Source organism: Falco peregrinus, chromosome 9 (genome assembly GCF_023634155.1).
Source record: "Falco peregrinus isolate bFalPer1 chromosome 9, bFalPer1.pri, whole genome shotgun sequence".
In the NCBI taxonomy this organism is placed as follows: domain Eukaryota; kingdom Metazoa; phylum Chordata; class Aves; order Falconiformes; family Falconidae; genus Falco; species Falco peregrinus.
This window is the reverse complement of record NC_073729.1, coordinates 6824400-6842749: the sequence shown is the minus strand read 5'-3', so window position 1 is coordinate 6842749 and position 18350 is coordinate 6824400. Positions and strand designations below refer to the sequence as shown.

The window sequence follows — 18350 nt, the reverse complement described above, 5'->3', positions numbered from 1 at the left end:
CCAGAACATTGCTTCCTGGATGGGAAAGGGCCGGAGCAGCCCGTACATCCATCATTTTTAGATTACTGTAAATTACTCTTCTGATGTTAAATGTGTCCTTTTAATAGATATGTTTGTGGCAGCCTGAACAAGTTTGTGCTTACGTCTCCCCGCCAGCTCCCAGTCAACATCTGGTGACAACTCCTGCCTTTGGCCCTAATCTTAAATTAAAATCAACCCGTAAGTAATAAATCACATCACAACAGCACCGAAGAACAAATTGCCTTTAATGAAACCCTTAAGAGTGCTACTACTTCTTCAGCTATAGAAAAAAAGTGCTCTTGGTCAAAAGGATCCCAGGATGGGAAATTTCCAGAGACCCTACGAATCCAGAGGCTATCCTTCCAACTGCGGCCCATTCATTTCACTGCAAGTCATGAGGTGCAACACTAATTCCAAACTAATACACGATCAACAACACCGATTCCATACAAATCCCTGATGCTTGAGGGAAAAGAACTGAATACATAGCACAGTCCCGTTACAATTCTCAGGCCAAAGGCCAGGGAAGTGCTCACAGCTCCTCTGATTTCAGCAGATATCCACGGACGTCGACAGCATCATTTCACAGAACTCAGATTATGACTGTGGTGAGCAGCATCTGTGTAAAACCCACACTGCCACATCAAAGTGGTACAAAACTAAGGAAACCAGAGCGCACACACATTTGAAAATGACATCTTTAAAGCCATTTTAACTGATATATTCAAAACATCTAATTTGAAAAACACTTTGCACTTCAGGCCAATAATAAAAAACTCATAAAAATGTTTTTGCAGAGACTGTTTCCTGAGTAGTCACCACAAACACACACTCCTCTCTATCCCTCTAGCCATTCCCTCTTCTTTTAGAATAAAAAAACAACTTGTCTCTCTTAATTCCACTGCACTGTAAGATTTTTCCAGCTTTTGATACCATCTCAGCCTAAAGGAAGTCTAGCGATGACAAGTTAAGCCCGTTCACCTGATTGCCCTCCAAATAAACACCTTCCTCCTCCAAAAAAGTTTCTATACATACACAAAAGTTCACCAAAGCTGTGTGCCACCAGCAAGTTGTTCTTCAATTCTGATTTTAATTTTTATCTGCTACCACGATTACAAAACCAGACACAGCCCAGGGAAGCGTGACTAACCCAGGGAGGCACTCCAAGGAGCTCTATCCAAACACCCACTGTCCCTTACACAATGTACACATTTTCTTTATATCAAATTAATGGAACCGTTACAACAGATTAATTTAAAATCAACTAACAGATGGAAGTCGGAACACAGGTGTACAGTGTCCAGACTTGCCTTTGCGATTCGCTCCATTGCAAGGTACCTGTTCTCCTCGGTAAATGACCTGGAGCAGCTTGTTGCACAGCTGTAAGGAGCAGCCCCGTCCCCAGCAGCAAGCCACCTACCACAGCCTGGGTGCCTTCCAGCTCAGCAGCCATCCCATGGTCTCTGTGCCTCATCACTGGCCTCACCCACACGCTGCAAACTATGGCCAACATTCTACTCCGTGTGATTCTCAGCTGGTGCCACTGGATTTGCTTCGGGCTTGTGGGGGCGGGTTGTTGCTCAGTCAGGTTTTGTTGGGGTTGTGCTGCTACTGTTGGGTTTGGTTGGTTGGTTGGTTGGTTGGTTTTTTAAACCATTTGAAGAGCACTGAGCAGAGGGCTGTACCCTGCGTGCTCGACTTCTCCTTTCCCCTGCAAGTCCCCAATGGAAGACACTGTCAGAAAAGCCTCAGTCCCCTGGGGCTCTCGCAAGGTGTTTCTCTGGGCCTCACTTTTCCTAATGCTACACTGCTTTAAATTAAATGCAAAGTGAGTTAAACATCACATATTTGAAACATAAAGTGTTCAGAATCGCATGGGCAGCCACACAAACCACTGCATCCAGGCTGTGACAGCATGATGCCCAGCCTCTGCAATGCACGAAGGGCTAGAGGCTGCCTGCAGCACTGGAAGACCCGGAAAAGGAAAGGCTGGCTGGTGCTGTCCTCCTCCTCTTGCCCTTTGGAGTGGCTTTAGCAGTGACGTAGAACGTTCTCCTGCAGCCTGTCTAAGGAAGCTATCCAGTCACCCCGTTACAGAAGGGATTCCAGGAGCAATCTCGCATGCAGCAAGGGTGTCAGGAGCAGTTACACCCTACAGGGATCCAAACCGATAGCAAAGACGTGCCCAGAGACATCAGTTTGAACACATGTATTATTTCTTCTTCTTTTTTTTAAATCCATCAAGATAAAATATGCTGGAAACTGATATATATGATTCTACTTCTCTAGAATAAACTGAAGAACGCCTAATCAACTTTTTTTTAATACAATACCAACCCAAGAGAGGGAGTGTAGAAAATCTAACATGTAAGAAAATCAAGGAATTGCAATAGAAACTAGTAATATTTTGTGTATTTAAATTTCAGTACAAACCTTCCAGTTTGCTCTAAAGACATTTTATATTTATGTTCTGTATATCTGATATTTATATCAGGCTAAAGCATGATTGTTTAAGTATCCTATTTATATTTCCTTTCTTCTCTGTTTATTTTGGGGTGTTGTTTTGGGGGGCTTTTTGTTGTGTGTGGGTTTGGGTTTTGGGGGATTTTTTTAAAGATTTGGTAAAGATTTTCTCTCAAGCCCTAACACGGAACACAGTGCTAGAATCAAAACCATCCTATCACAATGAGAAGTAAATTTTAAAGCATAAACCATCCCAATAACATTTTTGCTAAACTACTGGAGGTAAATGTGTTAACGGTTGTAGGTCTCTTGACATGGGTATAAAACTACTTACTCTTCTCGCAAAATAAATTCAATATTTTCTGGAGAAACCTGTCCTGTCACAGGATGTCTAAATGACGTGGTCTGCTGATTATGGCTGAAAGGAAAAAAAAAAAGAAAAAAAGAAAAAAGAAATTAATATTGCTAAACTCAGTCAAATATATCTATGATCTCTAGAAGTCAGAACTGTTTAAATTGATGATGCTTCACTGCTGCTACTCCAGAAATGAAACATGTATCTGAGGTACTTCTCCAGCCAGGAATGTTTTCAGTCCCTCCTGCATTATTGTTGACTTTGCCAACAGCACACTGTACCATTTAATTATTAAGCTGGTTAATGTTTTAAAAGTAAACTAGTTGCAATCCTTAGTTAGGGAGACACGCTTGAATATATGATTATTTACAACTGACTGTTACCAGATTATTTAAACGTAGAAACTACACAACATAAATTATTGATTTCTATCTCTGTAAATTTCACAGAACGGAACTAATAATGTAGTTTAAAAGAGTTGCTGGGCAACATTTTACACATTTTGTAATATTTAATGAGATCAGAGAGATTTCATGGACGCCATTTGTTGCGTGCTTTTTGCCCCCCTCTATTATGGTACTTTTTCCATGATTTTTCTATACATCTCCATGCAGAGGATCACATATAACCTTAGTTGTGCAGTTGCATGGCCTATATAAAACAACATAATTTAGTATTTCATCTGAGTTGAATTAAAATTGGGATTTTCTTTCAATTTTTGCCTCAGGGCACTATCTAGATGTTTTGCTACCCTCTGTGAAATACTGCTATCCATTAAAGACAATTATTTTATCTATCTGTGTAACTGTACTCATACAATGCAAAAATACGGAGCAAAGAAAGCTTATTTCAAGATAAAACTGGTAGTCTTCCCTCCTCCCCAAAGTCAATCATTGCAATCAATTGTATAGAAAACACAAGACAATTTCTATAGTCTCATACCTACGAAGCCCTTTATTCTGCAGCCCTGTCCAAAGAATCAATCTATAAAAATATTTAATTTGAAAGAAATGAGAAATTGAAATTTTACTTCAGAATTAGAAAGATTGTGGTTGACACGCTGTTAGGGAGCCTTAGAGTTAAGGGAGAGGAATGAACCAAGAGTTCACTTACTTAAGGTTCTGAATTTCTATGGGTTTAGCTAACAATAGGTAGGTAAACAACATCCAAACTAGAATTCCCATCAAATGCAGCAAAATATTAACACATTTTGAGGATAAACAGAAAACCAAAATAATAAGGCTTTTAAATGAATTATACCTCAAAGAGCTAAAAATGGGACACTTCAACTTTTTTTGTTTTAAAGAAGATTTGGGGTTTTTCTTCCCATAATGCCCAGTGATTTCATGTCTTACAGATTTGACCCAATTGTCCAGCACAGCAGGATGTCCCCCAAGGAACAAACTAAGGCATAAAGAAATACTTTGGGGTTTCAAAGTGAAGAAATACTTTGAGATAATACTTTTTCTATAAAGGACAGCTAAAAATCAAACAGCTCATGCAGCCATAATAGTCAAATGTAAATAGCTCAGGACATGCCTTGATTTAAAAAAATGACAATAAACAAAGAACCCCCAAGCAAACAAAGAAATAACCCGACTCTCCCAAAAACAAGAACACAAAACCCCCACAACCAATCCCACAAATTGCTCACACTAGGTCTGCTTGGACCATCAGCAGCAGAGGATGGTTTCTGTGTTACAAACTTTTCGCCCCTTTTCCAGTACACCTTGTGACACAGAAGTCACGTCGTAAGGGACCAACACGATGAACATCTTCAATGATAAGCTGAAAGCTGTGGCAACTTATGTTATACCAAAAGACTTCTTCCAGCCTCCTCTATTACAAGAATTCTAGCCCTACAGCCATTAAGAACTGTGAACAATGTATTAGGCTATCAAGTACCCCATGGCACCAGCGACAGCATTCGCGCCCTAAGCTGGTGGGAACTGCCCTCTGCTAGAGGTGGGTTCATGACGTACCTTTGCAGTTTCTAGCTCTTCAGTTTTCTCATGAAACCATAGAACAGCAGAAAGCATTTCCAGTAAGCCGGCAGCGCTAACACCTACAAGGCAACCATGACCTCTCGCAAGAGGCCAAGAGTATCGTTTTCTAAAGCAGCACTTCTACATGCGTTTCTATTCTAATTTTGGGTATGCATCCAAAGGAAGGAACAGGAACTTGCAGATGTTTTCAAAGAAAATAATAAATCAATTATAACAGTACGAATTAAATTCCATGTTTGTCTCACAGTCCCGTTTAAGCTAGAAGTCTTTAAACAGACTGCTTCGGTCCTGATTTGAATCTTTGATACTTAGGGCAGAACTACTAACAAAAAAGATACACTCTCAGCTTTAAAAATGAAAGCACCTTGTCAGCTTTATTCTCCAGGGGCAGACTGACAACGGGCTCTCATCTGCAGGCTTTTAGTCATTAGTAACTCACGCTACAATTAAGACTTAAGGAAAAGGACTATATTCCAGAAGCGCTCTAGGGTTATTTAGGAAATCAAGTTACCCGTTATAGCACACCAGCACTTTTATTATTTCCCATGGAATAGATTCACCAGGCCTTCAGAAGGTGAATGAGTCATTTTGCTTTAATTAATGAGCAAGTCCATTACTAATATACTAAATGATACTTGTCAATAACAAAAGTTTCAGCTGGAAAGTAAACACTTCTCAAATGTCTGCGCAATTGCATTTTGGGACAAGGTTTGCACTTAGAATAGTAAGAGCAGAGAAACAGGAGGATAGTTCCGTTACCACATCAAATGCAGATGGTATTTTTGCAGACAAGGCGAATGCACACAAACCCAAAACTTTCTGCAGATCTGCAGATTCATGGATTTGACTGGGAAGACAGCAATGAAAACACTGCCACTGACAATTAGTTTAGCAGAACACAGGGGTTTATTTGAATTTGAAAAGTGAGAGTTTAAGTGTTTTGCCTCATAGGACTCATTAAGAATAAGCAATACTATTCAAAACAACCTATACAACAGATGGCTAATGCCTTGCAACAAGGAATTAGATAGCAGGGAGATTTTTGTCCACAATGAGGGCAGTCAAACATTGGAAGAGGTGGCCTAGCAAGGCTGTGCAATCTCCATCCTTGGAAACATCCAAAATGTGGCCAGATAAGGCCCTGAGCAACTGAATCCAACTTTTTAAGTTGGTTCCAGCTTTGAAGCTGGCTTGACTCTGAACAGGAAGAGCTGGATCTGATGGGGTTGAGGAGTTCTTTCCAACCTAAATTATTCTGTTCCCTCAGTCTCTGTCGCTCCCTCCGTCTTTCTCTGCAAATATAATTTCACTCTTACAATACCTTTGAAGCTTTCCAAGTATTTAAATAGATGTATTCCAAGAATATCAGCAGTACCTTGTTTTGTTTAGAATGAGAGAAATTGTAACATTAGATTTTTAGATTTAGATCACAATTTCTTGTTATTGTTGTTCTCATGTCCTTTAAAAATTTGCTTAACAGTAATACCTGTTTACACAGCAATAAGAACAGTAATGTCACCAGTGAGAGTGATCTAGTAAACTTTTTGCAGTTTCTCCTACCTTTCCAAGCACAGACTAAGAAAAGACCTGGCACAGCTGTGCTCCAGCCACACCAGCTAACCAAACCTACTGGTAGTTAATCACATTATTTCCTCCAAACAGCAACTGCCGAATGTGTTTCTATTGTCCAGAAATCTACCATGTAAACCAGACACAATAAATGAGCCTTAATAAAAGGACACGATACGCTGCTTCACTCTTCACGCCCCTTTCTTCACTAAAGACTTAATCCCCCCAGCTAAACTGGTAAAGGTTTATGATGCTTCTTCACCATGTGCATTCTGAACACCATATAACTTGCATTAGTACAACACCACATATTTGAAACGCCAGGCTAACTCTTTCTAGTAATATTATGAATTTTCAGTGTGATAAATTATGGCATTTTCCCCTAGCTATCATCTTTTAAATTTAACAGTTCTGTATTACTCTGAATTTGTATAATTACTAATCAACAGATCCACCAAAGCCAGTATGAAAACATGAAAAATCCACACAAAAAAATTATACTCATTAGCACCTACCACCACTACCATCACTAAATTACACTATAGGCTGTTAAAAGTAATTCTGAATTTCAAAGTTACCGAACACTGCTTTCCAAAAGGTTGCTGTTGGTTTGTAATAGTTAAGACTCAAACTTTTCATAACAGAATCACAGTTCAAACACTGGTTCTTTGTAATTAGATACAGCAACACAAACTCTACCACTTCACAGCCTGCGTACACAACATTTACAAACATAAGAATTGATAGTCACCAACTGTCTCAGGACCGACGTACCACAGCAGTTTAGAAAAACTCACGTCCTTCATGTAAGCAATGTTAATGTATCTGGCCAACATTAGCCACATCTTAAAGCATGCTGCTTGAGCATCTAAAGTAAATTTTAAGTTGGCCCCAAGTTCAGGGTGGGGGGCATGGAACCAGTATCTTTACAGACTAGATGTTGTTTATGATCCTGCTGGGTGGGAGTGCAGACACCTCTATCCTTTGGTAGCACCTTACTACTCGCCATCTGAACAGAAGAGCAGCCTAAAACATTTCTCAGGTATTGATTAAGCAAGTCTGCAAATTTAACATTGCCTACCATTTGCACTAACCTAACCTATAGTATGATGAAAGTTAAGTCATTTAAATACGGGAAACCCACACAATTGCAATCCAGTCTCCAATCCTATAGTATAATTGACACCAGCAGGCACTTTTGCCTGCATGGATCCTTTTGCAGAACTCATAATAAACATGACTTCATTTATATTTTTTATTTTTCCTTGCAGTTCATTTCGTATTCGAGTCAATGCCAAGTTTTAATAATTAACTTTTGGACATGACTGATGCTGATGACCTTTCATTCGAAGACAAACAAGTTTATAGATTGCCTCTGGAGTAATTTAAATGCCCAGGCAGATGAAACTTGAAATGTGTGCATCAACTACTGACTGAGTCTACATCACATTAACAAAAAATGTGTAAGTATCAAGAAAAAGTCATGTTGTCATTGGACAATAAATTATTGTCCCATAAACTATTACAAGCCATTTCTACAGCATTTATTTTCCATGTAGGCAGACTGCTTTATGCTTACCTGCAAGACCAGATAAGCACAAACGTCTGGATGTTGACTACCCCAAATGGTGATGATAGTTACGGCTCAGCACCCACACCGCTATGGGCGTTACTGGTGTGGGTGCAACTGACAGAACTCCTCACACAGTGAAGAGCTGCTTTTCAGCCAGCAAGTTGTTACTCCAAAAGAAGAAAGTGCTTCTATCTAACCAGGCACACAGCCATAGTTTGCTTTATTTCATAACACATTTCTGAAATACATTAGTAGCTTCAAAATTATTTCAGCATTGCCTTCTGAGTATTTTTAGATATTAGCTTTTAAAATCGGTTAGAAAGACTGAATAGTCCAAGAAAATCAGTGCCATCAAAGTTCTGCAAATAATATTACTGGACGAAAAATTCAGTGTAACAGACATAAATTGGAAGAATTAGGAACAATACCAACTAATCACATTACACAAGCAACAGCACCCACTACAAGCTGGACAGACACAAAATCCCATCTTTTCAAGGTATTGAACATTATTCGCCGTTTAAAACAGTAGAGTGGCTCATCAGAGTAGAGGTACAATCCTTGCTCCACCGTAATCAGTGTCTGGTAGACTTTCATAAGGTCAAAATTTCACCCCTTCATACAGTTTATTTAGCATCTTAACCTATGAATTACTGCATAAGAGTCACAGAATAAAAGGGATTCTCTCAGATCTCATACCCTCCTTAGGCTATCACCCTGAGAATTTACAAACATTTAGTTATTTAGTGAGAATACAAATCTGTAACTATCTTGAGCAGTTATGTGTTGACTGATTTCAGTCGCAGGCAAGAACCTGTACTTATAAAAGACACCTAAAGGGGACTGCTGGCATGACATCAGATTGTATCATAGTTTTGCTTTTCCTTGTAAAAGCCTGCAGGCAAGACAAGTCTGAAACAAAGAGCAAACCAAGAGTCATGCTCTCATCTAGTGTCTTTCCTTCTGTGTAGCTCACTAATCAGGTTAAAAGAGAACTGTAAGTTTCTTTGGAACAGTCTTCCGTCCCCCCGTCCCGTCCGTGTGTCGTCCCCCCCCCCCCGCATTTTAGTGAACTACCAAAGACAATTTATACTGTCCAACAGTAATATTGGCAGGAAAGATTTTGTTGTTAATGAACATCCTTTTAAGAACAGACTTAATAAATCAGTGATAAGCTAATAAGGAAAATGCCACAGAATCACTACAGATATTTTCAGTCATTAAAAGAACAGGTAAACACTATCATCCCAGGATCATCACAGACTTCTGTGGTTAAATACAGGCTGAAATCAACAGCTGATTCACAAATCCTTTTGATGCATATCATGAGACACTATCAGGATTTTATTAGCTCACAAAATCCACAACCAAGTAACGTGAAATTAAGGGAAAAAAGCATGTTAAAGTTTTGAAGACAAGGAAATCCTTAGAGAGGAGGACATTCCTGAAAAGTGAATTTGACTATTTCCTTACTTCTGCAGTCCCTGCCTTCAAACCTGAAAATTAAAATAAAGAAAAAATCTCTGATCACAGCAAAATAAAATTAGAAAGGTAAAAGATGTCATTATTGTATCACTTCACCTTAATTCAGGCTTGGAACTCAAGACTGTTCCTTCCTTTCCCACTGAAGTATTTGAGATAGTCATGATTCTCCATAAACCTCCAAAATAAAATGTAGTACCTTCAAAACTATCTAAATTAATTTGGAACTTTGCTACGTAACAAAAACAATCTTAACTATTTAGTCGCAATGAAATGTCACTCATGTCACAACGTGAACAGCAGACTCAACCAACTGTACATTCCTTACATGTATCAGGTGTACATCTAAGCCAAAACGAAAGTCCGAAATGGAAACAGTAGTATATCCAATAGTTAAAAGCATGTATTGGTGATATACATATATACACACACATATATTGTATGCCAATGTATATAAATGTATTCATATATATGCACACACACATATACCTGGGACATCATACATACACACACACGCATCCTCTCATCTCTAATGCTGTCACAGGTATTTCTGCAATTATTTGGATAACTCTGGCTCCTATAGGATTAAATGGTTGTGACAAATGGTCCCAACAGTCTGATTAGATGCAGAAACTCCAAAGACAGAGGCTCACGTAGAAGGCAAGTAGGTTTTTTTAACCAAAGATTTTTGGAAGTATGGAGGGGGGTGACGTGTGTGTGTATTTGTTTTTCCATTGGGGGTCATTGGTGTAACAAGGAAAGCAGCAACTTAACTTTTTTTCACTACTCTACTCTGTACTGCACATAGAGCAGCATTTGCCCTGCAGTCTTTCACACAAGACAACCATGTAGACTGCCACAAGAAAACAACATGTAGAGAGCAACATCACATTATTTATTTCTTCTGGATCTGATACATAAACCAAATTAATAAATTCATTTTCTAATAAAAAAATAAAGTGGTGATATCACTAAGTAATATGATTAAAACACCCTGAGTAAAAGTAGCATACCATTAAATTCCAGTGTCAATCACAATTTAAAGAGTTTAGTGAGGAAGCCATCCAACAAGCATTGCCATATAAGCATACTGTTTTGGAAAAAGTATTTTAAGTGAAGCTTTACACAAAAATATATATCTCAACTTCTAAGCCATAACAGAACTGCTTAAAATGAAAGAGACGGTCATATGCATAGCATCTAAATTTACCAGTGGAGGCTGAAAACCCTCACCAGTTCTATTTGAAGATATTTTACTTTGATGCAAGGGCTCACACAATAATAGACATGATGATCCACATTGTTCTAAATACGAAAGCAAACACAAGTTTTCCAGCACCCAGCTTTCACCTAAGTAGTAGGCCATACAGTGTAGAAAGCTGAAATAATTTCATATAACAGCTACAAAAACCGAATAAAAAGTTTTCAAGAATTTTATTCCTCTGCCATGTCAGCTATATAACCTCAAAACGTTTTCTTTTCATTGGCTTTTTAATGTTGAAGACAGATTTCAACTTCTTAAGACAAAAGCACTTCTGATTTATTATTTATTGAATTTAATGCATAATATGAAAAAGTGATTATCAGAGGACAATATTGCAGACTGAGATCTTGCTGGGTTGCTGTGTGTGCCCTCAGACAATGTGGAAACACATTGCCCTTTTCCCCTTTCCATAAAATGGAACTGCTTTATCTACAACCTATACCACGGGAATGAAATTTTAATCAAGTACTGCTTTCTTATAAAATCACAACTGTCCAGAACAGAAATAGCCAGTATCCATCAAATTCTCTCAGGGCTACAGTATAAAATACTGCATCCAGTTTTGGACCTCCTCATACAGGAAAGGCATCAACAAACTGGAGTGCGTTCAGTGGAGGAGCACCAAGACGGCGAGGAGCACCAAGACGGTGCGGAGCGGCTGAGGGAGCTGGCCTTGCTCTGTCTCGGGAAACGACAGCTTCAGGGTGACCTGCCAACAGCCTCCTGCAAGGAGGTAATCAAGAAGGCTCTTCAGAGTGGTGCATCACAGCAGTACAGGAGAGAGCGGGTGTAAACTGAAACAAGAGAGTGCTTCAGACTGCACGCAGGAGAAGGTTTTTCACCTTGAGGATACGAAGATGGTAAATAAAGATGGTAAATAAATTAAAGCACTGGAAGGCTGCTGAGAGAGGTTGTGCAGTCTCCATCCTTGGAGGTTTTGAACACTAGAGCAGAGGAAGACCTGAGCAACCCAGTCTGACCTCACCACTGACCCCACTTTGAGCAGGAGGTTTCACTAGAGACCCAAACCAAACTGTCCTACAATCGTATGGCTAGGTATAGTTCCTGTTTCTACTACAAAGCCAAAAAACCACAACCAAAACCCAAAACCACCAAAAAAGTTTTACAGAACAGATCCTGCTAACACAATAATGTAAAAACTCCACAACATTGAGGAAGAAAAGCTCAAAAAAGCATTAAAACCTGGTTTCTGCCTTCAACCTTTAATAACACCGTGAATTAACTTCGCCAAATAATCAAATCCAAAGTCCATTTACATTCTACTAAGAAACATTCCATGAAAGAAAAGAATTTACACAGCCTGGGTTCCTGTGGTTATGTGCTTTTTATCTAATAGGGCACATGTTCCAACCAAAGCCTTTCCTGTAGCTGAGGTTATGTAAAACATGCATGGGTCTGTCTCAGTCCCTCTCTAGCCCTACCCACGTTCCTCCGCTGCTTCCCAGTGTTGCTGAGGCACTGACCGTCATCCTACAAACCTCATCCCCTTCGGACACCAGGTTGAAGAATAAACAAGGATCACCGTATTCGCTGAAGTACCATTTAATACAAAGAAACCACAATTCCCACAGCGCGCACCTCTTCTTGTGGGTTGGCCGTTTGTGTTTACTGGCATATATATTAATATAAAGTTCCTTCATTAGCAACAAACCATTCCAGCCTATCTTGTGGTTGATTCTGAAACACTTCAAACTCTATTCATACACAACTTAGGCCAAAAATACAAGCAACAAAGTTATTTCCATGCACGGACTGCGTGATTCGTGACTGTTTAAAGGAGTTCCTCCTTCCCCAGTCTCATTCAGCTTACTGTGTTGGATAAAATACGATGCATCTCCTCCAAATTTAAATGCATTTGTAAAATAATTTTTCCTATCAAAACTTAAGTATAACATGGACTGCAGTACCCCTGAAAGGCACATATCATCAAACTTTTGCTTGAGGGAAGACTAGTAATACAAGCTCATCTTGCCTAGAGCAAGAAGTGTAAGTTAGTGGAGATTATCAGACCAACTATTCCGAGCTTTGAATTACACTCCTACTGGTTACTTCCCTTTCCAAAGCAGTCCAGCACCTATAGCACCGCAATACTGACACAAGGGAAAGCCACCACGTCAGCATCAGTGCACAGAACGCTCCCATAAGCCACACAGGAACCCACGCCAACCCAGGGCCAAATTTGCACCCCACAGTTAAACCCAACAGCAGACCCATTAACTAGGGGCAGCTCCTACCCTGGGGCAGTGGGAGCTGCTCCTAGCAGAACTTCATCACCCCCTCTTTCCGAGATCCTTCTTCCCCCGGCAGGCGGTGCGGACCTCAGACCCGCAGGCACAACGCCTGGCCCCACGCACATGGCACCGCGGAGGGCTCAGCCCTACCAGTTAGAAAAAAACCCAACGCATTGCAGCTGCCACTACTAAGTAAAACTTCAAAGCTTACAGAAAGGCGTTATTTGCACTGTCAAAGACTAGTCTCCTTAAAAAAAAATAAAAAAATAACCACGTTAATCAATACATTGTTATGAGTTACCATGTATAAATCACGTTTCCACACCTCATAGAAAATGGTTCTGAGGCCAAACCTATAAAGCAGATAAAATTTTACTAAAATGATATTTACCCAAATGTTTCCATTACATAGGTTCCCCCACTGTGTAGTGAGAAACCCACTACGATTCACTGCCTAAAACTAATTCCAGATTAGCATTGTAGGGATTGGAACAGTAAAACAGACACGGAAGATTCTCCTTTTAGATTATGCAGAGAGTTTATAAATTATCCAGAAATGTCTTTTTAATTCAACAAAAAGCTCTTCAGCACAAAAAAAAAAAGAGGGTGGGGTGGGGATTTATAGCTATATCAGTTGTTGACAACTTCAGTCTAACTTGCTCAAAGAAATAGCCTAGAGCCAGCTCGTCCTTACGGAGATGTAGAAATACTCAGTGGTCCCAAGTTAGGCAAGCAGAGAAACTCCTAAGATGTTTCCAAGCAATCACAGAAATAGTGCTTTAGAATTAATGTAAAATATTCTCTTTGACACCTATAGAACAGAAAATGCGCTCAAAATATAAAGTAATGCTATTAGACAAGCTTTATTACAAACAAACAAAAAAGATTAAGGTAGAAAGAATTTCAACATTGTACTAAACAATTCCAATCTCTCAAACTTTTCTGCTTTTAATGCTCATTATTTTATTCAATGCAATTTGAAACCCAAGCAAACTGTTTTGAAAATTAACCGTTCTGGTGTGTGTAACACTAGAATTTTCTTTGCTGAAGATAAACCATTGAACTAATTCTGCAGGAAAGAGGCAACTATTTGCAGTCATCCAGTGTCTCCTCCGCAATCCTTGAACCCACCGCTATGTAATCAAAACATGTCAAGTCATAACATAACCGACAGCAATGGGTTAACAACAATTTACATTATTGGCATCAATTACCCTTAGTTTTGGATATTGAATATCTAAATATGTGACCCAAACATCAATCAAAAATTTAAGAAAACTCTCATATAATCATACTCTGTGTTTAATTTCTTGAATCAACACATTACACTACCAGAATGTGAAAATTTGAGAATATTAAATTTAAATACAGACAGCTGCGAGAAGAGTGGCACTGAAAACAACCCAGCCACAGATGAAATACTTCCATTTTCTTAATGTCACTAAGTATGCACATTAAACAGCCAGCTCAGAAAAAGCCCAAGTGGACACAACCGATGATGATATGAAGACCTAGTGGCTAAGAAAAACAGCACAAGGAATGTATAGAGAAACACATTTTCACTGTTCCCACCTCAAAAAAAGCTTTAGCTAGCAAACACATTTTTAACACTACTATGATGGTTTCTATGAAGTGGCTCAGACATTTCATTTATATCAGCAAACTTCAATATGCATTATAGGATAGCATGCAGTCATCTGGGCACAGCATGCATCTTCAAAATCAGCTCAGAATTAGACTCTGTGTGAAACCACATCATCCCATTGGGAAAGATGAAAACTCCTTCCTTAAACACATGAAAAGTGCTATTATTTTGCAAAGTAACTGGAAGGATGAAGCAACTACCACCTTTCACAATAAGCCTGGAAGTCAACAGCCAAAATATCAACAGCCAAAACCACATTAAATCAGGCTCCTTCACTTTGGTTCAGGGAGCAAGGCAGTGGCAAACTCCAGCCAGAAGACAGCTCTTAGTACGCCACCATATACAGTGGAGCTACCGGCGACATTCCTCCCAGAGCAGCAGGTTACAGCCGCTTTGCCTGGCGCTCGTCCTGCAGCCCCACCATGCCACAGCCCTCACCACAGCACTCCGTTCCACCAAAGCCAAGCTGGTGCAGATAACACCTCCAAGAGCACAACGGCACTGCTGCTGCTTCATCGCCAGGGTTTTCACAGCTGATACAGTTCCACAACAGAGCTCATATAGCTGAATATCAGAAACATGCCCTTAAATAAGACCTCAGCCAGAGGATCTACAGTATTACCTACCTCTCACCTTTGTGATGCAAGAACTCATTCTCTACCATCTCCCCCCATGGACTGGGGAGCACAGTCCCATGCTGGTTCACTTTCTGACCTCAAAGTACCGGCACTGTTTGCTGCTGTCAAAGAACACGGCCAGAGCCGAGCCCCAGCACCGCTCCGGGAGCCCTCCGGTTCACGTCTCACCACCCAGCTGGCTCTCCTCCAGGCAGCCGACATGCAGGCAAGGGCAACGCTGAAGCAAGGGAATCTGGCAGCAGGCGAGCTCTCACATTGCTGACAAGGCCTGGGGTGAGGACAGGGAGCGCTGGCAGGATTAGAGATTGAAAAAAAAAAATTCCAAAAACTTCTTCAGATCCTGCATTAAGTCCTTTCAATGCTGAGCAAGTCTCTACCAAACATGTGACTGAAACTTGGCAGCTACGAAGGTGAAGTAACTTCACATGAAAAAGTATTTGTTCTTTAGGTAATTATTTAACAAAACATACAATGACATAATGCCTTCGAAAAATGTGCATCTTCCGCTTACAGAAAACTTTCTAATCTCTTGAAAATATAGGTATGACATAGTCCTTCCCTATGCAGAAAATTAAAAGCTTTTTTCCCCTTCAGGTGCAGCAAGATCAAAAATAAAGTGCTCCAAAGCACACACGTGAGCAGAGCCAGACACTCCAGGTAAGTTCAGAACAGCACTATAGTGCTGGTTTTATTCAGTGTTAACTTTTAAAATAAAAAAAAAACCCCAAGTGCAACATGATTAGTATTATATGCATGTGTATTTGATCAAAAGGATTACAAGCAGCATAGTACCTTCTCATGCTTTCAGTGCTTCAGTGGCATTTTAATTTACTAATTAAAGAAATTGCACAATGCTCTAAATATGCTTAGATAAATGTGTAATCTAGCAATTTAATTATTTGCAAAAGAATATTCAGCTGTTTCAGTGGGGGGTTGTGTGTTTGTTTTATTTTTGTTTACATACTGACTATTGAGTACAATTAAACCACCACACATCAACATTGCAAGGATTTTCTCAATAACTCTTGGGATCTTTCCCCTCTGCTCCAGAACTGTGCTTGACATTACAGCAATCGAAACCAAAGATAAGATTTTTTTTTCTACCGTCTTGGACAGTATGCCACACTACATTACATTTTTTTAGCTTTAACTTCATAAAACATACTTAAGTTTATTTGCTTTTTGCTTTGTCAACTGTAAAATAATGTTAACTACTCTTTATCAAGCATCCTGTCTTCTTTCCTGAGTAGTTACAAAGACTAGAATAATTTGTCTGCACAGCTACTCACTTGGTCTCTCATTCTTCCGCATGAATTCTGCATGCTCATGAAAAAGCTGTAGCTTATAGCAATAACCTCCAACAAAAGGGGGAAAAGCTCCAGACCTGCTCTTTGGAAGCTGGTTAGCTCTGAGTGCCACATTCACCTTCTCTGCAACTTTATCTGATTACAGAAAGGCAAAACCTACAAATAGGAAACAGCTCCTCTTAGAAAACAGTAAGCAATTGGACAAACCCTGTTTTATTTCCTCCTGAGGACTTCTTACATTCTGCATACAGAAACTTAATTTCATATTAATTTCTATTTTAACTTTTCCCCATCAGCTGTTGGAACTAACCAAGGTCACAATTCATTACTTTGAACATTTGCTGCCCACACTTACTTAATTCTAACAAAGTGACCAACAAATGATGCTTACTATTAAAATGTAACTTAACAGACACTGCAATTACACTACTTTAAAAAATAATAACAATAAATCTATCAACAGCACAGAAAAGAGTAAGACTTCGAAGTGACTGATTTTTGCAAATAAGTCATCATTGACTCACAGAGCGATTCTGCTTCAAGGTTATATTCATCAGTTTTGCATTATACAGTTGAAAATCTGAATTCATGGAGCGATGACATTTCAGCTATTTCGGATATTGGATCAGGACTTGGAAATGACTCTGTACAGAGAAATGGGGTTCTCCCACAAGAAGAGAAAGCAGTGGCTAAATTTGCAAAACCTGAAGTGCAGTTAAGTTTTTCTGCATCGTTAACAGATAAAAGAAGTTAATGGTTTTGGCACTGCTACACTGGAATTGGGGAGACTAGGATTCAGATCTTGGCACTGAAGCAGATTTCTTGTATGACCTTTTCAAGTAATCCTATTTTTGTAAAATCACCATTTTATTAACATTTAAGACTTTCAAAAGAGCGAAGAGGCACCTACAAATTTAGAGCCTTAATCTTATTTGCAGCCTTCAGGGTCCTACTGCAGTATATATAAGCCAAAACATTCACTGTTTTTCAATAGTAGGACGGACTATCTCAACCTTCCCAAAGAATTCCAGCAAACCTGGGAGGTGAGAACAGGCTGGGATTTCTGAATCTAGCTAAACAAAACACATTGCTGCCTTCCAAGTTTAAACATTTACAGATTTACAGCACATAGAAGGTTGTTCTTTAAATTATTTATATCCAACAATCTTTATTCTGAACACAGCCTTTTGTCTACATCAATTATTCTTTTCACTGCAAGTACCACGTATATGGATGTGGGAAGAAGCAACTTGCCTTTTACACTAGTGTACTAGTGAGGTAACAGACTGTAAAACAGGATACAATTCTGTACAAACATAGTAAGGCTTAATGCATTATGATAGAAAGCAAGTTTAGCAAAATTATTTGGCAAGTTGCCAGCGCAGTTCTTAAAAACAGAACCAACCAATGGCGTCGACAAACTTGCTTCTCCAAATGTAAGTCTCCAAAACTAAACTCACTCTAAGATTAACTTTCCTATACTATAAATCAAAATCTTTCTGCTCAGTTACTTACTGCCTAGTTGCTATCAACTTAATTCACCCAGGTATGACTTAGGAAAAACTGCACTGAAACATGAAGTTCAGCCTAACATGCCATAGAATGTGTTTGCTTTTGTGCTATCACATACTTACTGCTGTTATTTGAAAACAGTCTAAGACTCTAAATCTAAATTAGTGATGCTAATACAATAGATTAAATTCCAGAATTGATGACTGGCAATATTCATTCATCTCAAAGTACAACACTAGAAAGACATAGCATTGTAATGCAAA

General features: G+C 39.3%; 1 protein-coding gene across 10 annotated transcripts in view; it reads right to left on the bottom strand.

Moving 5' to 3' along the window:
* PLEKHA7 (pleckstrin homology domain containing A7) overlaps positions 1–18350 on the bottom strand; it is a 159983-nt gene that overhangs the window by 64910 nt on the left and 76723 nt on the right. For 5 of the 10 annotated variants that reach the window (XM_055813432.1, XM_055813434.1, XM_055813433.1 and 2 more), the window contains one exon: positions 2819–2902. The exons of 1 other annotated variant lie outside the window; for it this stretch is intronic. In XM_055813432.1, the coding sequence (XP_055669407.1) occupies positions 2819–2902 (84 nt within the window). Of the gene's footprint in view, positions 1–2818; positions 2903–15256; positions 15662–18350 lie in introns of those variants that run through there. 4 more of the 10 variants (XM_027785048.2, XM_027785052.2, XM_027785051.2 and 1 more) reach the window with 4 other exon arrangements.